General features: G+C 43.3%; 1 protein-coding gene across 23 annotated transcripts in view; it reads left to right on the top strand.

Annotated features, from left to right (window-relative positions):
- KLHL3 (kelch like family member 3) overlaps nt 1-27476 on the top strand; it is a 119340-nt gene that overhangs the window by 35354 nt on the left and 56510 nt on the right. For 14 of the 23 annotated variants that reach the window (XR_012414098.1, XR_012414096.1, XR_012414099.1 and 11 more), the window contains 3 exons: nt 2239-2360; nt 8215-8377; nt 23245-23354. Coding sequence is in view for 14 of the 23 variants with exons in the window: in XM_073994282.1 (XP_073850383.1) it covers nt 2239-2360; nt 8215-8377; nt 23245-23354 (395 nt within the window). In the remaining 9 variants the exon portion in view is untranslated. The remainder of the gene's footprint in view (nt 1-2238; nt 2361-8214; nt 8378-23244; nt 23355-27476) is intronic. The other 9 variants (XR_012414095.1, XR_012414094.1, XM_065546772.2 and 6 more) reach the window with 3 other exon arrangements.

The following is a 27476-nucleotide window of genomic DNA, read 5'->3' as shown; positions in this document are numbered from 1 at the left end:
CATCCCCCTAGAAAAAGTGAACTTTTGCACATATAGAAAAATATTTTCTTACAATTCCAGGAGTTTCCATTTATTTACCCCAAAGTTACAAAACCCTAACCTGACTTTCAACCACAAATTCCACAGGTGGAAAACAGTCAGCCCAGGCTCTGATTTACACTGCTGTGAGGGCTTCTGAATCCCTTGGTTCTTACAGTCCAGCTGCTCTATTTTTTTAGTCTTATTTTTTGAGGGCTAACTCCTTAAAAAAAGAATCGGCTATCTTTGATTATCTTTTGCAGTATAATTACCAACTGGACCCTCATCAATGAACTTTTTAATAGCTTAACTTCTGATTTCCTTGTGTATGCATGTTTTTGTTTGTGTGTCTCAATAAACTCAAGAGAGAGATTGTGGAGCCTGTCTTATGGGTGGAGGAGGAATATACTATTTTTCCCTGTTTTTCTTTACCTGTTCGTTCTGCCCCAGGGCACTGTGCTGAGGCCTTTCACGGGCTTCCACTGGCAGTCAGAGAAGAGAGACCAGGGTGGAGGGTCTCAGGTCCACCTGATCTGGCAGTTAAGGGAGCAGGCAGGGTTTGGAATGTCTCCCCCGTTACTTTCCTCTCCGTTCCAGAGTCATTCAGCTCTAGAACTGTGTCAGGATGGGACTCTGGATTGGTGGAGGAATCATGTGCAGTCCGTACAGCTTGGAGGTGGGTGTCTGCAGCCCACATGCTGTACTGTACTTTATTTTCTTGGCTCTGGTGTATGAATTCCACAGAGAGAAAACAACCACCCAGGCTCTGTTTTCACATTCACATTCACATTCACATTAAGGCTTCTGGATCTCTTGTTTCTTGCAGTCAGGTTGCCCTTTATTTTAGTCTACAAAGACATGTGTTGCCTGTCTTTCCTGAAATCAGCAGCCCTTGTTGAATGGGCCTGGCTTTAGATAAACCCATGTGTTGTATATAGAGTGCAGGCTGAAGGCAAGGGGCCTCAGGACTGTGGAAATGTGGTGCTGCTATTGCCATTATTTACAGCCCTGCCTTCTTTCTTTCTTGGATTATTATCAGGGCCTCCAGCTGTTCTCCCTGCATGTAATCTAGCTTCTACCCTGCATCCAAAATTTCATTCAAAAATGCCCATCTGTTGATGTCATTTCCCTGTTGAAAACTTCTCAGTGGTGCTACACCTGGGATAAAGTCCCAGATTGTTTACGTGACTTACAGGGCTTGTCAGGTCCTGGCCCTATTTACCTCTCCAGCTTCCTTCTTCTTACTGTTACTCCATGTACCAGCCACACCAACCTCTTGCCATTTTACCAAAATTTATTCTTTTGGTACTTTCCTCTCTTTGCATGAATGGATTCCAGATTCAGCTCATCCTTCCTCACCTTTGCTGCCTGTAGAACTCTTCCTCATCCTCTAATGCCTCACTCAAATGTGACCTCTTAATAGGATGCCTGACTGGAGTTCCCAGGAGAGATTTGTTGCTCCCTCCTCTGTGTTCTTGGGATTTAGTATAACATGGTGGTTACAAGTATGGACTCTAGAGTCAGACTCCCTGGGTTTCCACCCAACTTGGCCTTTCCTAGGTGTGTGACTGTGGGCAAAATGAATTACCTACCCTCCTGTGCTCAGTTTCTTCATCTGTAAAATGGTGATAATAGTAATAAACCTCATAGGTTGTTGCGAGGATTAAAAGACTTTAAAGTGCTTAACACAGTGTATGGCCATAGTTAGCTCTCAGGAAATGTTACTTATTGTTGTTGTTATCACAATACTTTGTGTATAACTCTATCTACTAAGCTGTTGTCACCTCTGTTTATAAACACTTTTATATATCTGCCTTACTTGTGTTCCTTAAGGACAGGCCTAGACTTGTGTTCCTTAAGGACAGGCCTAGACTTGTGTTCCTTAAGGACAGGTGCATATCTTGTTCACTTTGTCTGGCCTTGTATATGGAAGTTTACAGTAAATGTTGGTTAAATGAGTGATTGCACACAGATTTTCCTTCAAAATGGAAGTGGGCAATAGATAGAGTAAGGAATACTTAAGGCTAGGTTTGTAGGTGATCACACATCCAAAGTTGATGTGACTTTGATATTACCTGGTTTATCCTCTTCTGCGCCTGAATCCCTTCTGCTGCCTCCTGGAGCCCAGGTAGTGCTTTTATGTTTCCAAGACAGGGCAGGAGGCCATGTGGAAGGTAAACATATCCCATATGACCTTTTTGTTTTTGTTGTAAACTCTAGGTGACATGTCTGAGAGTAAAGCCAAAAAGATAGAAATCAAGGACGTGGATGGGCAGACACTGAGTAAGCTGATTGACTACATCTATACTGCTGAAATCGAGGTGACCGAAGAGAATGTCCAGGTAAACTCAGGCTCACTAATAGCTCAGTGTATTGCACACTCAGGACCCACCGTTTTACAGTGTTATTTTATTTAACCTTCACAACAATTCAGTTGGTTACTGAAGAGGAAACTAAAGCTCCAGGGAGGTCAGGTGACCTGCCCTGGGCCACATGGCCAGGAGGTGGGCCAACTGGTCCTCAAACTCATGCCTTCCTGGCTTGGGCACCCATGCTCCTAGCCACTAGGCCATGATATCCCTGAATGAGCCTGGACCCTGGGAGTAGAAAGTCTTTAACTCATGTCTGTTCAAAATCTTGTGAAGGAAAAGCTGGGAGCTTGAGTGACTCCTCTTCTCCCCAGGTCATCATCTCATCTCAGAATTCAAACAGCTCAATAACTTTTGGGTACGAACAGTAAATGCAAAGTAATTTGGTATAAAATGAGTAGAGGGGAGGTAATAGAATTCTATAATTGGGACCAGCTCTCTTTGCTCCTTTCATCATGTATTTATTTAATAACTTTTTTTTCCTGTAAAATACAAAGTGTTTCCAAATTTGGATAATTAGAAGATATTCTACTCTGGATCCTTATTGCCTGGTTAGGATTAAGAGGTACATAAAGCAAGGTATAGTTTGTGTGGACATAATGTTCACTGTTTGGAGGTCCTGAGTCCAGAAGCTTCTGTCTTATGAGGTTGGGTTATGTCACCCTCCCAGCATATGGATGCTTTCACCAAACTGAAAATTCTCTGAACTTCATTGTTTAGGGACTTTTAACCTCTTCACTTTAAACTGTGGTTAGGTCAAGGGTGATGTTGGAGAAAAAACAAAAAAGATTGGGAAGGGGCTGGGCATGGTGGCTCACACCTATAATCCCAGCGCTTTGGGAAGCTGAGGCAGGCAGATCACCTGAGGTCAGGAGTTTGAAACTAGCCTGGCCAACATGGTAAAACCCCATCTCTACTGAAAATACAAAAACTAGCCAGGCGTGGTGGCAGGTACCTGTAATTCCAGCTACTTGGGAGGCTGAGGCAGGAGAATCACTTGAACCTGGGAGGCGGAGGTTGCAGTGAGCCAAGATTGCACCAATGCACTCTAACCTGGGTGACAGAGCGAGACTCTGTCTCTGGGGAAAAAAAAAGATTGGGAAGAAGAGAGTTTGGATCAAAATGTGGATTCTTCTCCATGCTGTTATGTATCTGCTGAGGCAGTTGCTCACAGGTTGTCTGTGAAGACAGGAGGTATTGAGGATTTGGTGCACTGAGGAGATGAGCATGGAGGCACTGGGGCTCTCCTGAAAGCCTTAGAAACGAGGGTCAGAGATCTGGGACTTGGTTAAATGGCTGAGAGCTATACCCCGAGTCGCTTCCCAGCCACATATACCTTGGAGAGACCCTGAGTTCCCCTTCCATGGTGGAGGTACCAGCAGTCATAACTGACTTACTTTTATAAGCAAGCATATGCCCATCAATTCACATGCATTATTCCATTCAATTTTTATAATCACCCATTGGACCATACCAATATGATCCCTCCTTTACAGCTTGAAGAAACTGGTGCTCAAAGGGGTTAAATAACCTGCCATGGTCACATAGAGAGTAAGTAGTAGAGTTGGGAGCTGAAGCCAGTCCCCGCTGACTCACTGTGCTCTGTGGCTATGATGAATTCTAGTTTCTCATTAAATGAATGATCAGAACCTTGACTTTGGCTCATAATGATTTACAATAATAAAAACTAACATCAGCTGAGCACTTCCTATGTACGAAACACTGTGTTAACTGCTTTCAATTTTTCTCATTTGATCCTCATAACAAACCTTATTGTCCTCATTTTATTTTTGAGGAGACAGAGGCATTGAGAGGTTAAGTAATTTGTCCTCAGTTGCATGGCTGGTAAGTGGAGGAGTCAAAATTCAAAATGACACTTAATCACAGTGCTGTTCTATCAGCTTCCCTGTTCATCTATATACCCCCCACCGCTTTTCCTTTCTTTCTTTATGTGGCACTGATTCTGTGCCAGACCCACTGTGTGGTTGGGGCAGAGACCCTGGGTGGCCCCAAAACCTGGGCCCCCTGGCTGGTGCCCTCCCTCTGTGCATGGCCCTGCCTCCCTGCAATTCCAGGAGAAGGTGCTTTCTGAGGCAGGGCATTTCCTTTTGTTTTTACTAAAGGAAGCAAACTCTGTGGCAGGATATCCTCTGCTATGTTTTCATGTTATCTGAGAGAGAAAAAAAAAAAAAAAAAGGGGCCTGCACATGAAAAATGGAGGGGAAGCCATTGCAAGCTGAAGGGTAACCTGTAAACTCTTTGCCGGGGGCCATTTCAGGGCCTGTTTTCCAAGAACTGTAATGCTGAGGTGGCAAAAGGCAAGCTAGAAGATTTTTGACTTAGGGTAATCTTCCATCCTGATGGGTGGTTTTGGCCAACTACTCCTCTGATCTCAGCCTCCTCCCTCCAGGGACCAGGCGGTACTGCCTTAGTGATTCTATGAGGATGGTCTTGCTTCCGAGCTGAGGACCCACGCTTGGCCTCTTGTTCATAGTCTTGTCACTGCTGCTGCTTTGAAGGAGTAGAGTTTTAGGCAAGATAAAAGGAAGTCCTCTCAAAGTCCTGTTGATGTGAGGAGCGGGAACTGAAGACAGTCATTTCATGGATGTGTTGCTCTTTTTTCTTTCAGAGCCTCCGGGAATGTGTTTTGTACTTGTGTCTAGATCCCAGAACCCCATTGGATGGGGCCCTAATTTATCCCTGAGACTGAGTCTGAGCAGTGATACATCTTCCAGCCTCCAAGCCTTCCCTTCAGTATTCTGATTTCCTTGACTTTTTTTTCCATACCTTTCTGTATGAAGCAAGTAGAAGGAAGAAAAGGGCCTTTGACTCTAAGCTAGTCTCATAGTCAAAGAGAGGGAAAGAGCAATTAGAGAAACCAGAAGCCTAATTCATTTTAGGAAGTCAGTTTGGGAAGGCTTTTGGGTAGGAGAGGACTCAAACAGGATAAGGTGTGTGGAGTGGTAGAAATCCTTATAGTTTTTGCCTACTAAGTAGGTATTGTGAACAGTAGGGAAGTTGAAAGCTATGTGGATAGCTCTATCCAGGGAGGTTTTAAAAATTGAAATTGTAACCTAAGGAGTATATTCAGGAAATATTTATTATTTCATTTCTCTGGCTGGTTGTCATGAGCTTGAGAATTTAAGCACCACACTGTGCTGCTGTCTCCTTGGAAGAGGGGAAGGGGGAAGGGACTGTGTGTCACTGGCATGATCCTGTGTATGTGTATAGGGTGGGGGAGCTCACTGGAATGCAGTCTGGGGGCAGATTGGACTCTCAGAAATTCTCTTGGGTGGTGGGTGATGGGGAGAGGGTTGAATTCCTGCCCCTTCTCACATCTGGCCCTTTTGGAGTTTACCACACCTCTGAGTAGGGTGTGTGCTGGCTAACATTTGATGGCTTCCTCTCCCTCCGGGGCTTCTTAGGGTCACTGGTTAGAGGTTACTTCTCCCTAGGATGAACACCTAGCCTAGTTTGCCCAGAAGTGAGAGGCCTTCTGGAATGGGGACTTTCAGCGGTAAAAATGGCGAAGTCCCAGGTAAATCAGCATGATTGGTCAACCTATGGCCTTAACTCCAGTCTTAACTCTAGCTGATACTGGCCAGGGGGCGTCATGGAGGTCATTTGGAGACTGGGGGCAGAACTTTTTATTCCTGGTGTGCATTCAGCAAGAATGGTTAATGGATCTCCATTTGACTAGCAGGCAGAGACTAATCTGGTCCTGGAATCTGTTCGGCCAGGCTGAGCAAGCTCACAGGTTAATTGAGTTTCCCAGTTTATGTCTGCTTAGTGGGGATGGTGGCTGCTTAGTGGGGATGGTGGCTGCTTAGTTGGGAGAGAGTTCAGGTGGTTAGATTAGATTTGGATCCTACCTGTGTTCATTTATAGTCCAAAACTTTCAGAAGAGGGTGATTTTATCTTTTTCTTGCTCAGGAATGTATTAGTGGTTCAGAAAATATCACAGACATGGTGTTAATTTACTGTTTTCCTGCTGGGGATATAGGATAGTGGAAGAGAGGGTGGAGAAAGGGAAAAGGAGCACATTTTCTAGAACTCAGCTGTCGTGAGGGAGAAGTGTAAGCCTGTGGGTAGGAGCAGCTTTCCTTGTTGAGCGTAGGCATTTGGCTCAGGAGTTCGAGCACTGATAGTGGAGGCTCTTGCTGGTTATTGTCTGTGGGCAGGGATAATGAAGGGTGACCGACTGTCCCACTTTTAGCCCTGAAAGTCCTGGGAAACCCCCCAGTCCTGGAAAAACTAGGACTGTTGGTAACCCCAGTGGAGGGACAAAGCCCCCAAATGGGCAGTGGGGCAGAGTTTTTGGCCTGAGTACATAAAAGTGATGAGAGTCAGAGCTGAGGACTCAGACCTGTCTTGGGAGAAAGTCAGAGTCCAGAATTTAAATCACTTAAAAAAAAAGGAGTCTTTTTTAAGTGTCCTGAATCAAGAAAACAAATACATCTGCAGCCCATATCTTCCTGGGCAAGCACTTGTGGATGGGAACAGCTAGAGTGTAGCTGGCTCAGTCACTCTGTCTCAGAGCCAGGGCAGCAGCTAAGAGCAACGGACTGGGGCAAGGGGATTATTCTGGGGTGAAGTGGATGCCGGGGTCCCCAAGATAAGCAGCCTTAAATCAAGCTATTCTGCAGTGTGTTTTTTAAATAAATTTCTTTTTGGAAAATAATTCTCAGACTATCTGCTGCTTCCATAGGTGAAGGTCAGGGTAGCAGAGCTGAAGTGGGACAGGACTTTGGCCTTTTGTCCTGTATGTTTGACCTAGACGCAGGCTTCAGCAGCTGAGGGAAAGTCCTAGGGAAACTTGACAGAGGTTGGCTGTCTGAGCACCCAGCGGGCCTGCTCAAGCCAGTCTTCCCTGACCCTTAGGAAAAACACATGCACATATACCTGAGCAAGAACTATTTCTGTCTTCCAGCATATAGTATAAGTAGTCATGTGTCCTGTGACCTTTTAAATGGAAACTTAGCCATCCTTTCTCTAAGAATGTACCCAAAGATGTTCTTTGCTTTGTATCTGTTCAATGGGAGAATGAAGTGTCGTTGCTTGAGTCCTGAGGGATTTGGGATGAATCTTGTTCCAGTAGACTCTAAGCTCCAGGAGAATAGGATCTGGTTTCTCTTGCTTACCCCTGAATCCCAGAGCCTAAACTAGTGCCTGGCACATAGATGTTCAGTAATTAATAATTCATTAAGTACCTTTCTGAATGAGGACAGTACACTGAAGGTTGTGGGGCAGTGGCTCTCAAATGTGGCTGCACATTAGAAGCACCTGGGGAGCTTTAAAAACCATCTTAATGTCCAGGCCACACTCTATACCTATTAAGTTAGATTCTTTTAGGGCAAGACCCAGGCATCAGTAGTTTTAAAACTCTTAAGGTAATTCCAGTTTGCAGCCCAGCATGAGAACCATTGTGTGTGTGTGTGTGTGTGTGTGTGTGTAGAGTTTTGTTACTCAGAGTGTGGTTTGTGGACCAGCAACTACAAGTATCACTTGGGTTCTTATTAGAAATGCAGGCTCTCAGATCCCATCCTAGACCTAATGAGTTAGAATCTGTATTTTAATGAGATCCCCAGGGAATTAAAGACTGGGAAGCATGGCTGTAGGGATACAGAGAATCTGCTGGTGTTTAGGGTCCATGAAGTGCAGAGTAGTGGGAAATAAGGCTGGAAAGCAGGCTAGGAAGTTTGGACTTATTGGGCAGGCAGTGGAGAGCCATGAAAAGATCTTGAGCATGGAAGTGATATGATAGGAAAAAGGGGATGAGTCCCTGCCAGTAGGAGCCAATGTCTGAGAATGTCACTTTCTCTTGCAGGTGCTGCTTCCGGCAGCCAGCTTGCTGCAGCTCATGGATGTTCGGCAGAACTGCTGTGACTTCCTGCAGTCTCAGTTGCATCCCACCAATTGCCTGGGCATCCGTGCGTTTGCAGATGTGCACACCTGCACTGACCTTCTGCAGCAGGCCAATGCCTACGCAGGTAAGGGGGAGCTGGACTGCTGCACCTCCTCCGAGTTTGTGGATCTAATCACCTGGTCTTCTGCAGACTCCTCAGAGATTATGAGAAGTGGTCTCTGCTGTGAAGCAGCTATGATTTAGGTAGAGATACAGGTGGAAAGATAATTAATGATAGGAGAGTTGAGCTCATTGCCAAGTGGAAAATGATTGATTGCCAAGGGGATGGTACAGACAGTAATTTTCACTAGAGTAGAGGAAGGAGATCCAAGAAGACTTGGGCGGTGGGGAGAGCAAACTGAGCTAAGTCTTGAGCTAGGTCTTGTTATTATTAAGAAAACTTTTGTTTTTTTTCTGAGTGTTCCATGAACATTCTTTTAAAAGTCACGTACTGGCTGGGCGCGGTGGCTCACGCCTGTAATCCCAGCACTTTGGGAGGCCGAGACGGGCGAATCACGAGGTCGGGAGATCGAGACCATCCTGGCGAACGCGGTGAAACCCCGTCTCTACTAAAAAAATACAAAAAACTAGCCGGGCGAGGTGGCGGGCGCCTGTAGTCCCAGCTACTCGGGAGGCTGAGGCAGGAGAATGGCGGGAACCCGGGAGGCGGAGCTTGCAGTGAGCTGAGATCCGGCCACTGCACTCCAGCCTGGGAGACAGAGCGAGACTCCGTCTCAAAAAACAAACAAACAAACAAACAAACAAACAAAAAATTAGCTGGGCGTGGTGGCGGGCACCTGTAGTCCCAGCTACTTGGGAGGCTGAGGCAGGAGAATGATGTGAACCCGGGAGGCGGAGCTTGCAGTGAGCCGAGACTGTGCCACTACACTCCAGCCTGGGCAACAGAACGAGACTGTGTCTTTTTTTTTTTTTTTTTTTTTTTTTTTTTTTTTTTTTTTTTTTTAATTTATTTATTATTATTATACTTTAAGTTGTAGGGTACATGTGCATAACGTGCAGGTTTGTTACATATGTATACTTGTGCCATGTTGCTGTGCTGCACCCATCAACTCGTCATTTACATCAGGTATAACTCCCAGTGCAATCCCTCCCCCCTCCCCCCTCCCCATGATAGGCCACGGTGTGTGATGTTCCCCTTCCTGAGTCCGAGTGATCTCATTGTTCAGTTCCCACCTATGAGTGAGAACATGCGGTGTTTGGTTTTCTGTTCTTGTGATAGTTTGCTAAGAATGATGGATTCCAGCTGCATCCAAGTCCCTACAAAGGACTCAAACTCATCCTTTTTGATGGCTGCATAGTATTCCATGGTGTATATGTGCCACATTTTCTTAATCCAATCTGTCACTGATGGACATTTGGGTTGATTCCAAGTCTTTGCTATTGTGAATAGTGTTGCAATAAACATACGTGTGCATGTGTCTTTATAGCAGCATAATTTATAATCCTTTGGGTATATACCCAGTAATGGGATGGCTGGGTCATATGGTACATCTAGTTCTAGATCCTTGAGGAATCGCCATACTGTTTTCCATAATGGTTGAACTAGTTTACAATCCCACCAACAGTGTAAAAGTGTTCCTATTTCTCCACATCCTCTCCAGCACCTGTTGTTTCCTGACTTTTTAATGATTGCCATTCTAACTGGTGTGAGATGGTATCTCATGGTGGTTTTGATTTGCATTTCTCTGATGGCCAGTGATGATGAGCATTTTTTCATGTGTCTGTTGGCTGTATGAATGTCTTCTTTTGAGAAATGTCTGTTCATGTCCTTTGCCCACTTTTTGATGGGGTTGTTTGTTTTTTTCTTGTAAATTTGTTTGAGTTCTTTGTAGGTTCTGGATATTAGCCCTTTGTCAGATGAGTAGATTGCAAAAATTTTCTCCCATTCTGTAGGTTGCCTGTTCACTCTGATGGTAGTGTCTTTTGCTGTGCAGAAGCTCTTTAGTTTAATGAGATCCCATTTGTCAATTTTGGCTTTTGCTGCCATTGCTTTTGGTGTTTTAGACATGAAATCTTTGCCCATGCCTATGTCCTGAATGGTACTACCTAGGTTTTCCTCTAGGATTTTTATGGTATTAGGTCTAACATTTAAGTCTCTAATCCATCTTGAATTAATTTTCGTATAAGGAGTAAGGAAAGGATCCAGTTTCAGCTTTCTACTTATGGCTAGCCAATTTTCCCAGCACCATTTATTAAATAGGGAATCCTTTCCCCATTTCTTGTTTCTCTCAGGTTTGTCAAAGATCAAATGGCTGTAGATGTGTGGTATTATTTCTGAGGACTCTGTTCTGTTCCATTGGTCTATATCTCTGTTTTGGTACCAGTACCATGCTGTTTTGGTTACTGTAGCCTTGTAGTATAGTTTGAAGTCAGGTAGCGTGATGCCTCCAGCTTTGTTCTTTTGACTTAGGATTGTCTTGGAGATGCGGGCTCTTTTTTGGTTCCATATGAACTTTAAAGCAGTTTTTTCCAATTCTGTGAAGAAACTCATTGGTAGCTTGATGGGGATGGCATTGAATCTATAAATTACCTTGGGCAGTATGGCCATTTTCACAATATTGATTCTTCCTATCCATGAGCATGGTATGTTCTTCCATTTGTTTGTGTCCTCTTTGATTTCACTGAGCAGTGGTTTGTAGTTCTCCTTGAAGAGGTCCTTTACATCCCTTGTCAGTTGGATTCCTAGGTATTTGATTCTCTTTGAAGCAATTGTGAATGGAAGTTCATTCCTGATTTGGCTCTCTGTTTGTCTGTTACTGGTGTATAAGAATGCTTGTGCCTGGGAGACAGAGCGAGACTCCGTCTCAAAAAACAAACAAACAAACAAACAAACAAACAAAAAATTAGCTGGGCGTGGTGGCGGGCACCTGTAGTCCCAGCTACTTGGGAGGCTGAGGCAGGAGAATGATGTGAACCCGGGAGGCGGAGCTTGCAGTGAGCCGAGACTGTGCCACTACACTCCAGCCTGGGCAACAGAACGAGACTGTGTTTTAAAAAAAAAAAAAAAAAGTCACGTACTATTGCAGGGCTTGTAATGATGAGGAGTGCCCTGCTCCACCTTTCCACACCAAGTCTTGTGCTCCAGAGCCACTCACTTTCAATCCTTTAGGAGTTAAAATCCTGGTTCTGATCCAGCTAAAAGCTACTTCATCTACTACTCACCTCCATTTATCAAAATAATATGTATAACTGCTATTCTTTGATTTATTAGTTTTAGATATTATTTGTTGACTTCTCCAGAAGAATAAGATTGAGCTTTCGCAGACTTTCCCCTTATACACATGCAGCCATCCCTGTCTTTATTGTCCAAATATAATTTCCACAACTGAACTAAGTCATCTATTACAATTATAGTGTTTTTTAAATCAGAAAACTTTAATCAGAAGGGCAGTTAGTAATTGTCTTTTTCTCTTGCATAGTGTATGGTTCTACCACTACTTCTTGTTAGAACAGTCCTCAATGCATCAGATAATCTGTTGGTTCACTTATTTTTCTTGGAGATGTTCTCTGTGCTAGAGCTTGTCATTCTATTATTTTAATGGGGTTTTGGGAGGGAGTAGAAATGAACATTTATATTCAGTCCACCATGTTTATTTAGCTAGCTGGAAAGAAATCTTCATTGCCACTTGTTCCAGCCTGAGGAAAGATGATGAATGACTAGGAAATAGGTCTGATCATTTAAATTGATAAATTCAGTCATGGCCACCTTCTTCCCTTGCAATAAAGCACCTCCTTCTTCCCCCTGCTCAAGCACTGTCATGGCTGCTATTCTGTTCAGTGTCTCCTGTTCAGCCAGTGTCTGGAAATTAGCTGAGGACCTACTGGCTGCCCACCTGCCAGCTAGCTACCTGTGCTGTGCTAGCCTCTTGGTCAACAAAGCAACAAGCATTTGCTCTGTTCCTTGGCATGCTTTTTCTCTCTGATTAAGTCCCTGACCCCAGGAGCCTGCAGAGACTCTTATGTCTCCCTGCAGCCTGTTTCTGAAGGCACAAGCAAGTCTTCTTTCTGAAGACTTGTAAAGATAGTCTTTATATGATGATTTTTGTGAAGGACATTACCCAGTAGCCTCAATTCTGAGTCCTGCTGATTCTTTCTGGTTCTGAACCTTGACCCTTCTGCCTCTCTGCTGTTCCTGTGCTCTCTTTTCCCTGCATATTCTCCACTGCCTTTCCACCTTCGCTTAGGGAGCCCTGGGGAGGGTTCCCAGTGAAGCCTTTGAAGAGGTCACTTTCTAGATGGATGGATGTGCTAAGGCTTTGCTTTAGCAGGAGCCAAGCTCTTTGCTAAGGCAAACATTTTCTCTGCAGATTGTTTTCAGAAATATTTGCTAGTGCAGTGGCAAAGGGAGAGTGCTTAGATGTCAGAAATTCTCTGTCTCCTTCTTCTGCATCTCTTCTTGCCAGCCCTCTCCTTCCACATAGTGTGTGCATACATGTGTGTGCACACCTAGCACATATCCCGCCCTAATTGGCTGGTATGGTTGTCTGAGGTTTGGGGAGTATACTGAATCCCCACCTTTTTTAAAATTTAAAATTACATTCTAGATTCAAGAGGTACTTGTACAGGTTTGTTACATTTGTATATTGTGTGATGCTGAGTTTTGGCTTCTGTTGATCCCATTACTTAGATGGTGAACATAGTACCCAATAGGAAATTTATCAGCCCTTGCCCCTACTCCTTTTGGAGTCCCCAGTGTCTGTTGTTCCCATCTTTATGTCCATGGGCACCTGGGGTTTAGTTCCCACTTACAAGTGAAAACATGATATTTGGTGTTCTGCTTCTGTGTTAATTAACTTAGGATAATGGCCTCCAGCTGTGTACATGTTCCTGCAAAGGACATGATTTTGTTCTTTTTTTTATGGCTGCATAGTATTCCATGGTGTGTATGTACCACATTTTCTTTATCCAATCCATTGTGGATGGACACCTAGATTGATTGCATGTCTTTGCTATTGTGAATAGTGCTTAATGAACGTATGTGTGCATGTGTCTTTTGGTAGAACAATTTATTCTCCTTTGGGTATATACGCAGTAATGGGGTTGCTGGGTCAAATGGTGGTTCTATTTTTAGTTCTTTGAGAAATCTCAAGACTGTTTTCCACAGTAGCTGAATTAATTTACATTCCCACTCGCAGTATATAAGCATTCCCTTTTCTCTGCAACCTTGCCGGCATCTGTTGTTTTTTGACATTTTAATAATAGCCATCCTGACTGGTGTGAGATGGTATCACTTGGTAGTTTTGATGTGCATTTCTCTAATGTGAATCCCCACCTTTAATAGGGCTCCCAGGCTCTTCTGGCCTGTCTTTTCCCAACTTTCAATGTCTATGTTTTCTCCCTTTGCCCCTTTCACTCTGTGATGATGAGACTCATCTGTGGGAGAGTGCAGCAGATGCAGCTAGGAACACATCCATCATTCTGGTGTTCCTTGGTCCTGTTGCTGTCATAGTGATTGTGTTCTGTCCACATTATGGGTGTGTGTATGCAGACATCCTGATGAATTATTCTTAGCCAGTGTTTCTTGAGCTCTCCCTTTGGGTCATACCCTATGCTAAGCATTTTATTGGCATCATCCCATTTAATGCATATGATAGCTGAGGAAACCAGGGCATAGAGAGGTGAAGTAATTTGTTGAGGTCACATCGTGACAGATGGGACAGAAGGCAGGATTCAAGCCCAGGCAGTGCTGACTCCAGAGCCAGTGTTTATTACATTCTACAGCTTCTAGGCCCAGTTTGGACATAAGGACGCCCTGTGAATCAGTAACTGAGGAGTGCATGTGGCTAGAGTTGGCATTTTCCATTGAAAGCATGTTCCTGGAAGCCTGTGCAATGTAGTCACCAAATCCCAACAACCAGACAGTGTAGACAGACATCCAGCTGTCCGCTAGACACAGGGTATGTCGTCATCTTGGGATGGAGGAAGCACCATGTGGGTGCTTCTGTTCCCTGTCAGGTGACTTCCTCCCAGACACATGGAGCCTGTTCCCTCACTGCATGAGTGAGTAGGCCCTCCTACTTTCCCTGGCTGGGTCAGCATGATCTTCAGGCTGAGAGTCTCCTCCCTGTTATGTAGGCCTTCTGTGGAGCCTGTGATCCTCTCCTGGGTAGCTTTCTCTGCAGCCCACTCTGCTCTGCACACTAGGGAGGTAATATTTTTAAAGTAGTATAATGCAGAAGATAAGGCTATGATGCAAAGATGTTAGAAGAAGGGAATGAAGGTTAGATTTTGCAGTATTTAGAGAAGAAGTAGAAAATGATTATCTATGCTTACACACTTGAACCCACCCACTGATGTGGGCCTGCTTTTTTCCTTGTACCCTTGACTTTAGATGGAGCCTGGGGTTCTCTGCCATCGCTGCCTCTTGAGACAGACCTGTGACCTCACTCTACTGTAAGTGCAGGGGTGCAGGCACCCACTAGGGTCACACACACGGGAAAGCATTGGTCTCTGTGGTCAGAGGCCTCCCTGGACCCAGGCCTTGAGTTAGAAGGTACTTCATGCCAACAAACTACAAGGAGACCTTCCAGATCAGAACTAGGAATCAGACCAGCTAACACTTTGGAGCTGAATAATCCTGAGCCTATTTTCTCCTCTCTATCCTGGGAGTAGCACATCCTATCCTGTTTCCAGGATCATCTGGGGAACAGGGGGAATGGGGAGGAGAGCATTCTATGGAAGTAGACACCACTGGGGCTGTGCTGTGGAGCCTCCCTCCCAGCCTCATCATCTGCAGTGAGGGAGCCTCAGAGTTGGGTCCAGGCAGGAGAGACAGGAATCCTCAGGTCACTGCTGTTGCAGACCACATGCACTTTGTGGGAAGAAGGATTTCCAGTACTTCTGGTTTTGGTTTCTCTTTATCTAGATGTCTACTGCAGGCAGGTATGTTCTGTACAGCCTCCCCTACTCTTCCCAGTTTCTGGCTAGCATTGCTTTGCCTTCACTTGTCTGTAGATTCCAGTTTTGCTGCTGAATCCTCTTTCTTTTCCTTCTCTAAAAAGCTTTCTTTTTTGTTGTTATTATTGTTGTTGTTATTGCTATTTTAATAAAAACTCATCCCTGACTATTACAGAAAAAGCACACGGGTGGGAAGAATATACCACAATCCTACCCAGAGAGAACTGCCAGCAGCACCTTGATGTGTATCCTTCCAGATCTTTTTCATTGTACATGTATGCTTTCCAGTTTAAAAAAATTCTAGCCAGGTACAGTAGCAGGTGCCTGTAGTCCCAGCTACTTGGGAGGTTGAGGTTGATAGCTCAAGCTATCATGCATAGCTTGAGCCCAGGAATTTGAGTCCAGCCTGGGGAACATAGCAAGATACCCCATCTCTTAAAGAAACTTGTTAGCAGTATATTCTGAATGTCTTTCCATGTTAGCAGATACATTTCTATACCATTGTTTGAGAAATGTAGGTAATATATTCAATAAAAGCAATTTATACTCATGACCAAAAAATGCAAACAGTACATAGAGGTATAAAATGCAAAGCCAGTCTTCTCCCAGGCTGTCTTTCTGAAGTGGGGAGATCCTTGGTAACCCCACAGAATTTATATATTATGCTTTTTAACTTGCACAAACAGAAGCACTCTGTACTCATTGTACTTTTGTTTGACAATACAAATCTTGCAATTATTTCCAGACCCTTGTGTATGGCTATATCTTATTCTTTTAACCTGCTGTATCACATGGATGGAGTATAATTTATTTAACCAGTCTTCTAGTGATGGACATTAATGTTTCCAGTTTTTTCTTTTATTTAAAATGCTTCAGTGAGAATTCTTATACATAATATTTTGGAGTATACTTGCTAATATACCTATAGGGTGCAATCTTAGTAGCATAATTGCTGGATCAAAGAGAGTATACATTAAAATTTTTTTTGATAGATTTTGCCAACTTGCTCTCTAAACAAATGTGACTTTATTTTAAAGCCAGTTCTTGTCTTCTGATAGGTCCTTGGCTTTTCCAGGGAGAGCACAACTTTGTGGGGGCTGAAGCTTCATCTGTATGTCCAGCTGCCTATTTCGTTTCCTGTTTGGAAGGGCCCTGTCTCTTCCTGCTGTGGCAGTCCCTCCTGCTTCCTCTGGATTCAGTTTCCCCCTCAGGGAAGTCCCCCAGATCTTTGCTATGATATATGTTATTCTGAGGTAGGGAGGGTAGGTCCTGCATTTAGAAGCTGACTGCTCAGACTCTTGCCTCAGCTAATGGCATCACAGTCTTCCTCGGCAGCTAGTAGCTGGGAAATGGACCCCAGTGTCTTTCACAGCCTGTTTCTTATACCTCATTATTGTTGTTTCCAGGGACTGCTTAATCTTTAACCTCAGAGGCCAGGGCTTAGGTTTATGGGGACTTTGTTGTTTGGTAATTGGACAGCCATGCACTGGGCCATCAGCAGAGCTGTTTCGGAGGGATGTTAATGGGACTTCATTAATGAAGTAGCAATTAAAATTCTTTGGACATGTTGTTTACATCAGGCTGCCAAAGCTAAGCGAAAACCTCCAGCCATGGGATGGAAAAGCCATTGGATTTCACGTGCTCATGGAGAGAAATGGCCTTTTTTTGATTGATTGAGTCATTTGAGATCATGGAATGAAGTAATTAAATTAAGGGCAGCAGAAAAATTTGAAAAAGCACTAAAAAACATAAATCTCTGACTCAGTGAGAGTCCTCTTCTAAAATTGCTGCTGCTAACTTGTCACCATGAAATAATGATGATGATAATGATGGGCATTTCTATCAGTTTTGAACACTTGCTAGGTGCCAGGAATGGTGCTACATGATTCATAGGCATGGCCTCATTTTGTTCACTTAAGTATAAGAGATAGTTATTATTTTCTCAGCTTATAGGTGAAGAAACTGAAACCCCAGAGAGGTTTAGTAACTTGTCCAAGATCATATATTAACAGCTTATAAGTGGCAGGGCCAGAGGGAGGCCAGCTGACTGCAGAGGTCTGTGTCCTAAGCCCCGCTACTTATTTCTCACCCACCCAGACCAGCCAAGCCTATTTTCCATGATGGTTGCCTCACTCCTGCCTCTCTTGGATTTTCTGCATCTAATTTGAAGGTGGCAAATAAGGCAGTAGTGCAGACACAGATAGGTTTCGTTGCTTGCTCTTTGTTAGGATTTTAGGAAACTTCCCTTGTTCCATTTTCTGGGTTACGGGGAACCTCACTGTTGAATCAATAGCACTGTTATGGCCCTTGGCTGTGTGTGCATGCGTGTGTGTGTGTGTGTGCGTGTGTGTGTGTGTGTGCGTGTGTGTGTGTGTGTCTGTGTGTGTGTGTGAGAGAGAGAGAGAGAGAGAGAGAGAGAGAGAGGAGAGAGAGGACAACACATAATATTTCTGGAGTAAGGCAACATGGAAAGAGAGCTTATTTCCTGCCTTCCCAGGGAATGTGGAGGTAATAATATTTAGAGTCTGAGGGCTGGTGGTCATGACCCTTCTGAGAAGAGATCAAGGTAGGTCTCTGTTACTTCCCTGTGGGAGCTGAGCCTTTTCCCTAGAGCAGAGAAACTGTGAGCCTGGAAAGCTAAATATTGATTCAAGAAAGCTTGCCTCTGGCCTCTAAAAACAGAGTAATAAGGGGCAGAAGAGAGGGTTTTAAGGCAGTTCTGTGGTTTTATTTTTTCACCCTGCCAAAATGTTTCCATTTTGTTTGTGTGTCCACCTGTGTCAGCCAGTCTGTCCTGAGGGTGTGACCTGTGGTTCAGTTCAGAGGCACTCACACCTGTTCCCTGGGGCTGCTGGCCCTGGGAATTATGGCTCTTATGGGGTTTATTCCATCTGTGCAGGTCAAGGAAGTCACAGATGGGTCATCATTCCGTTTGTTCTAAGCTTGTAGGTTAGATGAACCAGATCAAAGGTTTAGGTTTATTTCATTCCATGAAGAGAGAGGAATAGTCCTGGGGCTAGCTTGAGAGGTTGCCTGAGCCCTAGGCAGTCTTGAAGAACAGTCAGGAAAGTGCAGTAATAATTTTAGAGCTCAATATATACAGATATTATGCTGGAAACTGAGAATTCAGCTTCAAATAACACAGACTTGGTCCCTGACCTCATGGGGCTCCCAGTCCCAATAGAATAGAAAGATTCATGTAATAAAGCAGGGTGATTAGGGATATGATTGTTATTTCTTGTTTGAGGGGCTTTGGGAACCCCAAAGACTATCATTTCCTCTGGCCTAGTGGATGGAGGGATTAGGGAAATATCTTAATTCCAGTGTTAGGTCTGAGATTTGAACCCAGAACTGACTCCAAAATGCCAAGAAGTTAGGAATTTAGGGACTAAGATTATTCTATTTTTTTCCCCAAAAAAAGGTTTTTAGATGCATATCCTCTGTCTATGCCTCTCTCTGTCTCTATGTCCAGCACCCCGAGAGGGATTCTTAAGGTTTTCTGATGTTTGTGTTGAATTTTATCCCAGTGGACTGCTCAGGATTGGTGTTTATCTTGGTACCTAAGATACTCATCAGAATATCTGTTATTACGATTGGGCAGTCTTGTTTTCAAAACCTGACTCTACCAGGTTTACTGTTCTGTAAACCTAAGCACATGTCTTAGACTCTCTGAGCTTCTGTTTCTCCATCTGTAAAATGGGGATGTTGATACTCACTTTAGTAGGGCTTTTGTGGGGATTGAGAGACATAATATATGTAAAATGCTTAGAATGGTGTTAGCTAGTATTAGGAAATGGCCTCAACTTTCTCCAAGATGCAACTGTATCCCCAGAGAAAGCCCTTGCCTGGGAATGTATCACCCAAATTTTATCATCCTTTTAACATTGGGAAGATATGTTTGTGTTGCTTGGATGGGGAAAAGACTGAAAGTTATATGGTGCCTCTTCCTCTTCTCCATAATTTCCCATCCACATGGACAGGAACATACTCATTGTGTTTTACCAAGCAGGATATGGAACTTAAACAATATTTGTTACTTATAGTAAAGCCTGGTTAACTAGGACTCTTAACCAGAACTCTTAATTAACTGACTTATTTTTCTCTGTGTCCACTCCTCTTTAAGAAAAAGACGCAAAACGATAAGAAAAGTTAGTTATCATTAGAGAGTTACCCTTCAAGGGCTAGCCCATGGTTAAAAGGTACTATGCCCCCTGGCACATGCATTCTTCCCCCAGAATCTAGCCTTGTCTGCCTCTCCGTTGCATCTCCAAAAGCCGGGCAGAGCTCCTCATACTTAGGGAGTGCTCAGCAAACCTTTGTTGGACGAATGAAGACATAACCTAGGTTCTAGCTAGACTTCACTATTACTGTTCTTTACACATGCTCTGAATTTTCCTGTTCCCTATCTTTGTTTGTACTGAAAGTACCTCTCTGAGTCATGTGAGAGGTAGACTTTGGGATGGAGTTATTGGTGCCTTGTTTTGTCTTGCTTGTGAGGCTGCTTGTAGACATCAGTTCTAGTTTCTTCATTTTTGAAGAAATGCTGCATTTGATACATCATACATTATGAGTTATCTAGCACCTGCAGTGGACTCAGTAAATGTGAGTTACATCTATTTCTTTATTTAATGCTCATATCACCTTTATGAGATATGTACTATTATTATTTCCATTTAATATATGGGAAACCTGCAGCCTCAAGGAACTGAATAACCTATATCACTGGACAGTTTGCTGAATTCGATAGAATTAAATTTGGTCTCTAAGATCTTGCAGGTGCACAGCCTTGCCCATAGGACCTGCAGTCCCAAAGGATGTGTTACATTTTTTTTTTTTTTTGTAATAGAGAGGGGGCCTCACTTTATTGACCAGGCCTGACTTGAACCCCTGGCCTCAAATGATCTTCCTGCGCAGGCTTCTAAAGTGTTAGGATTATAGGTGTGAGCCACTGTGCCTGGCTCCAAGGGATATCTTGATTATACAGAAAATCTTTTCTGTTAAAGAGTGGTGCTGCTGGCCGCAGTGGCTCACACCTGTAATCTCAGCACTTTGGGAGACTGAGGCGGGTGGATCATCTGAGGTCAGGAGTTCGAGACCAGTCTGACCAACATGGTGAAACCTTGTCTCTACTAAAAATACAAAAGATCAACTGGTTGTGGTTGTGGACACCTGTAATCTCAGCTACTCGGGAGGCTGGGAGGCGGAGGTTGCGGTGAGTCAAGATTGTGCCATTGCATTCCACCCTGGGCAATGAGCGAAACTCCATCTCAAAAAAAAAAAAAAAAAAAAAAGTTACTGCTCACAGAACCGGACTTTGGAAAGCGGGAACACAGGCTGATAATATTCATCCTTCATAAAATGGATGGCAAAGCCTGGGAAGAAGTGACTATAAGACGTGAGCCCAGGTCTTCTGACCCTTTAGCCAAGGCTCTTTACTATATTCTCCATTAATACATTAAAAGCAAAACAAAACAAAAAACCCAAATAATTGTTCAAAATAGAAGATGATTCAGGAAGGTATCTTCTGGGAGCAAAGTGGGTTCTTTCCAGGAAGCAGCTGTGGAGAGGGCTGACTGGAATACAAAGTCTTCTGGGGAAATCCTATTTCCCAGGAAGTGGAGTTAGCTGGAGCATCCTGTTTCTGTCTTTTCTATCCTGTTGTTTCTTGAGTGTTGCTAACAGAGAGGGGACCCTAGTTCAAAGACTTTGGGGGTTACCCCTGTCTCCTCAGACTAAATGGAAAAGGGAAGGCATTTTCCTCTTTGATCCTTTTCTTTGTCTCTTTCCGCTTATGCCCTACAAACCTCACAGATCCCTGGGTGCCAGCCCTGGGTGAAAAGCTGCTGCCTGCTATTTCTCTTGTTGCCCCTTCCCCACTAGATACTGCTTCCTGGGAGGATTTCTGAATGGGATTTCAATGGAAGGTTTCCAGATGGGCAGAGAAGCGGCCCACTTCAGAAAGAAAGGGTTTAGATTCAAACCTTGCAGCAGGGGAGGGACAGAGAGATGGAGGTGGGGTGCTGACTACTTTCTGTCTTGATTTATCTCTAAGGATTTCTAATTTGTTCCCCACATCACCTAGAATATACATTACTGCACTTCTTTTATCTTCCCTTTTAAAATCAAAGCCTATCTACAGCCTTATGAGCTCTAAGGAAATTTTTATTTCACAGCATAGAATTTTACTTTCTTACCTCCTCTTGTTCTTTTCCCTTCTCCAGCTGTCAGGTTTTTGGTCAGCCAAAGATACATGTGGGAAGGCCAGATGTGGCTCTGGGCCAGAGATGTTGGTGCTGGTTTGCGGGACTCTCCTTAGAACCATGTGGTCCTGCTGAGCTCAGCTGTGGCTGGTCCAGAGAGCCTCAATGTCCTGTGCTTGCTCATGGTGTGGTGGCTTGTGTGGTGACTACTGTTTCTATCTGCTGTTTCTTGGGTGTTACCAATTGACAGGGGACTGTGGTTCAAAGACTTTTTGGATCAGAAAGGGAATGGAGGGAGAATCCAGTACTTTCCCAGCCTCCAGCCCAAGAATAAATTCTCACCATCCAACGAAGATTGCTCTCTTGCTTTTATTTTAAGATCTTTAGCAATGAACACTTAAAAAATAATACTATCTAGTCTTAAATATTTCCATAGTTAAGAAGGTTTTTTGAATGTTTCACTTAAAAATTAAAGGCTTTTTTTGTATTGATATACAGAGAAGCAAAGACCAGCTTCTTACCATGTTGATGTTGACAGTTGGTTCCCTTCATAAAGAAACTGACTTTCAGATTTGTCTTATTATATGTAAATATTTCTGAGTTTCAAGATGGACAACCTTTAGTTGTGACCATGGTAATATCAATAGGCTGGTGTGGAGCAAGTGGGGAGCCTTTTTTGTCCAGTGGAAGATGGAAAATATTATTTATAACTCAGTATTTGAGAATAAACTATTCATGTTTAGGGAATCTGGATGAAGGTAGAAATTTGTGTGAGAATTCTTTGGGTCTGAAATTATTTCAATATAAAAAGTTAAAAATGATTTTCACAAGAAATGATTTAAATCTTAAATTATTTGTTTGATTTTTATGAAGTTAATGAAGTCAGGTGCAGTGGCTTGTGTCTATAGTCCCAGCTATTCAGGAGGCTGAGGCAGGAGTATCACTTGAGCCTAGGAGATCATGACCAACCTGGGCAATATAGCAATGATGCCGTTGGCCCAAAAACATAATAATAAATGGCAAAGCCAGGGTTTGAACCTAGGCTCCTTCTTTCTGAAGTAGATGACATTTCAGTGAATATAATTCTCTAATAGCAGGATGATGACCTGGAAAAATGTCAGGGTAGGAATTGTTCCTGGCATTTCCCTTCTGTGGACCTTCGGCCTGTGGGTTTTATCTTATTCTAGTTGTCACCACATTCCCCTCTGTCTTACAGTTCCATAGGCCTGGCTCCGTCGACTGTTCTAGGGGTGGTGGGGTCACCTTGTTGCCACCACACCTGGATGAATGCTTAATTGGGCCTCCTCATGAACCAGAGGCTCACAATAGTAGGCTTGACTTTGGGCAAGAAAGAATGATCCTGTCTTCTGACCTTCTAATGTTGACTTCCTATAAGAACCCCCAGAGATCTCTCAGACACACAACAGTTCTGACCCATTTTTGTTTGGCTGAGCTTCAGGGTGCACTGTCTGCAACTCCACCAGCTTACACTCTGAGGGGAAATGAGCTCAATTATGGAGGCAGATCCCAGTGAGGCTTTTCTGCAATGCTATTATTAATCTCATGGAGCATGGAAAAAATACAAACTCAGATCTGTCTGCCCCATTTTCGTCTGTGTTGATGTTCAGGACAGAGGATCATAGTGGATGCCATCACTGTTGAATTAAAAGGCAAGTTTCCCTCCAGCCATGCTGTCTCTGTCTTTGTTTCACTCCCTTTCCCTCCATGCCCCCCGGCCCCCTCCAGGACTCTACTGTGAATCCCACAGATTGTCTTGGAAGGGCAGGAATGTGTTATAACTTTGTTTTGTTCTGCTTTTTTTTTTTTGGAACAGAGCAGCACTTTCCAGAGGTGATGCTAGGAGAAGAATTTCTTAGCCTGAGTCTGGACCAGGTGTGCAGCTTGATATCCAGCGACAAGCTGACCGTTTCTTCAGAAGAGAAGGTATGATGTGGCTCATTGGGGAAACAGGAACCTCACTCGTCAGGTGGTCATGGGAAGGACTTGTGGTTTTGTGAGATCTTTTCTTTCTTTTTTTTTTTTTTTGAGATGGAGTCTCGCTGTGTTGCCCAGGCTGGAGTGCAATGGTGAGATCTTGGCTCACTGCAACCTCTGCCTCCCGGGTTCAAGTGATTCCTCTGCCTCAGCCTCCTGAGTAGCTGGGGTTATAGGCATCTGCCACCACGCCCAGCTAATTTTTTGTATTTTCAGTAGAGACAGGGTTTCACCATGTTGACCAGACTGGTCTCAAACTCCTGACCTCAGGCAATCCGCCTGCCTTGGCCTCCCAAAATGCTGGGATTACAGATGTGAGCTACTGCGCCCGGCCAATCTTTTTTTTCTTTCAGAGAAAAACAACAGCTTTTTTTTCTTTTAAATCCCTTTAAAAATAATAATAAAAAAAAGACTTTCTGGCTCATGACGGCTACATTCTAGACTCTTTAGAGAAGAAATGACAGTGATGACGATGACGACAAAGCTGTCACTATTTACTGAACACTTATAGTTTGCCAAACACTATGCTGAGTGCTTTATGTTCTTGGGCTCATTCCCTCTACGATAACCCGGTGAAGCAGGCATTGCTATTGTCCCCACATTACAGAAGAGGAAGCAAATTCAGATTCCTCTTCTACCAGGAAAAATGTCTCTGTGCTGGTAGATGTAGTCTACTATAGTGAAAATAACATAAGCTTCGGTGTTGGCCAGCAGGGTCCAAATCTCAGCTCCAGTATTTACAAATTAGTTATGGGACCTTGGGTGAGGTACTTTGCCTCTTCTTTGTTTCCTCATTTTGTAAAGTGAGGATTATAGTATTAGAACATATTCCACAGGGCAATTAATTGGGATAATATATGTAAAATGCCTGGTATAATCCTTGGTACCTAGTAGGTGTTCAATCAGTATTAGCCCAGTTTATTATTTACCCTGCACCTGGAATTAATCCCTTCCTCCTCTGTGTTTCAGGATAACACTCACCTTGTTCTCCTTTTCATTATACATAGTTAGTTCTGAGCTGATCCTCCTCCCACATTCAGCTGAGTTCCTTGATGGTAGGGACTACATCTTATTCCTTTCTGTGCCCTCAGAGATGCTCAATACATGGTTTTTGAATGTCTTAGTTCACTCTTTGCATCCAAGCTTGAGGCTCTTTTTGAGGGAATATTTCAGGAGAAACATTGACAAGAATTTTATATACGAGATGAAATTGTATTCGCATGTCCAGAGAATGGGGTAGAATTCACGAACCCCTGCCTGCCATCCTGGAAAAGTTTGATCAAGAAGAAAAACAGTCGTTTGTTAAAACTGTGGGCTTCCCTGAGATTAGCAATGGATCCCCAGAAGGTGACTGGCACAATCAACTGGACTCTCCCTTAGGCTCAGGGAGGCCTCAGCTTCCTTGAATGCATAAGTGCACATAGGACCCTTCCTGCCTTAAGGTCAGAAACTGAGAGGATGCCCTTCCTTCTTACCAAGCATATTTACTGTCTGCTCTGATTTTGCTACCAAATTGGCACAATTGGAAGGAATGAACCAGTCAGTTGATTGGCTATGTGAATATTGAGACAGTTGGTCAATTTGGGGCCCCCTTGATTATGTTCTAAGTGTAGAGTGAGAAAATGGAAGCACTCATATAAACAGCAGGATTTGAATCATCCTGGGGTATGTGGGTTGAGAGTGGGGGACCCTGTTACTTTGAATTCATGCTGGCCCATCCTGCTCTTGAGATCATAGAAAGTTTTCTGCACATGAAGGCTAATCTGTGCTTGCTGTGTCTGGGTGGGAGTAGGGGTGGATTGTTAATAGGGAGAGGCATTATAGTGCCCTGAAAACCACTTGGGCTTTGGACACAGGCAAACCTGGTTCTAGTGTCTGCTTTCTGGCTATATGACTTTGAGAAGTCACTAGTCTCTTTCAACCTTAGTTTCCTTAAATTTAAAATGGGAATTCTGAGTCCCTCCTCTATAGCGTTGTCACGAGGCTTAGAGATAATGGATATAAAATACCAAATAGAGTGTTTGGCAGGTGCTCAATAAATGGCAGTTGTCATTGTAATTGCCACAATCATCTGTTTTTAGGCACCATTAATAATGATAATGGTATCAATTTTGCCATTGATAATGGTAAAATATGCCATTGAGTTAATTATATCTTTCCAGAAACAAAGAAACATGACTTTAAATGTATACACTTAAACATTGTTTGCAGTGTTGCTCAATAATTCATATGCTTACATATAAGTTGCTCTTTCTGTATAGCCAGAATTTGGAGTATAGGTATTTTTCACATTAACGAAGTTCTATTTCATATTTGCTTCTTGGAAGTTATATGTAACTTCAGAATTATGTGCTGCTTTTCATGATCTTGATCCCTTTAGTACCGTTAAGGTTGGCAGTGTAATTTTGAGGTTTATCAAAGAATAGTGGGGCTTGGGCTACATTTTCTCTTTGGCTAACCTCATAGTTTTATTTCTCCATAATTGATCATGTCTTGCTGGAAGTTAAATAGCTGGAAGCTTCTGACAATTGGATGTTTTTCATTTTAATGCTAGTCCTTTAGGCTTTGAAAATTCTGTGTCTGCTCCAGGAGATTTAGTGATTTCTACCCCCTTTAATTACATTGTGTGTGACAAGCAATCTCTTGCATGCATAATAACCTTTCCTTTCAATACTGTTTTATAATGGAATTTTAAAATGTATTTGAAGTAATATTAGGAATCTTAAGTTAAAATTCAATGGCATATAATGTTAACAGTTGCAGAAAACTCAACTGGGTTGGTAATCAAATAACTTGTGTTCTGCTAAATCCACACTTAACAGCATAACAGCAATTATGACTTACTCTGCGTGCAGCCCACAGATTTCTTTGAACATATATTATAAAATGAAGCCAGATTTCACACATTAACAGGTAAAAAACACATGCATCTTAAAATAGAGGAAATGTAATATTTTACTATTAATGATGAGTATAAGTAACAGGCAGCTTTCATCTTGGGAGTTTGCAAGTATAAGTTGTACAGTCAGAGGGGCTGAGTTTGAATCTTGAGTTCCCTACTTAAACAAGCTGAGAACCCTGGGCAAGTTTTTTATCTCCCACAAGAATGTATGTACCATCTACAAGTAGACAGACAGGAATTTTGTCTGTCTGCTTGTCACTGCTGGAGTGGTATCAGGTTCATGGTAGACACTGAAAAAATAGCTGTTGAAAGAATGAATAAAAGAACCTCCCTATGGCTCAGTTTTCTCATCTGTAAAAGGTGAGTAATGGTAGCATAGTATCTATCTTGTAAGGTTATGAGGATTAAATGGGATGATATATGAAAAGTGCTTAGAATAGAGGAACTGTTCATTACTGTAAGATACTGTTGTTATTGCTGCTATTATTATGGTTATTACTACTAGTACTGCTCCTAGTAGTAGTCATAACTGTTGACTGGGTCCTTTCTTAAGGGGAAGTCTTCCCAGTGCCCATCTTGGTGTGGGCTGTTGGCGTGACCTGGGGCCCAGTGCCTAGCAGAGTCAGAGAGTGATTGTGACCTCATGCTCCCCAGTGTCCCCAGCCCTGCCTGGACCCCTCCCAGAGCTCAGAGACTGTTCTTCTTCCAACATCAATTACTTTTGCTCATTCCCATTCCTTATCTCCTCTACTGCCCTCAAACACCTTGAGGGCTGTGAGGGTACCTTAGTCATCTTTGTATCACACACAGTGCCTGACTCAGTGCCCCAGGAGGTGCCACGGAAGGACTCAGCAGATGTTCCCCAAGGGATTGAGGCACACTGGGGCTGGACTCTGCACTGAGCCAGCTGAGGTTATGGGAATAATTTTAACAGTTTTCTAGAGAGTAAGGACAGATAGGGGAATTAGAGGGTAGGGGAGGGCATGAATCCTTGCCATTTTCGCTCTTGTTTTTCCTTCATGTGGTTTCTATTTTAGAATTCTTGTTATTGAGAGAGGTCAAATGGTTGTGATGGGAGTTACACAAAATCACTAGTTCATTGTGTAGGACCTTCCCCTTCCTCAAGTCATGCCAGACCCCTATTGACTTCAACAGGGATGGCACCATGT

Source organism: Macaca fascicularis, chromosome 6 (genome assembly GCF_037993035.2).
Source record: "Macaca fascicularis isolate 582-1 chromosome 6, T2T-MFA8v1.1".
NCBI lineage: Eukaryota > Metazoa > Chordata > Mammalia > Primates > Cercopithecidae > Macaca > Macaca fascicularis.
This window is presented reverse-complemented; position numbering and strand designations above follow the sequence as displayed.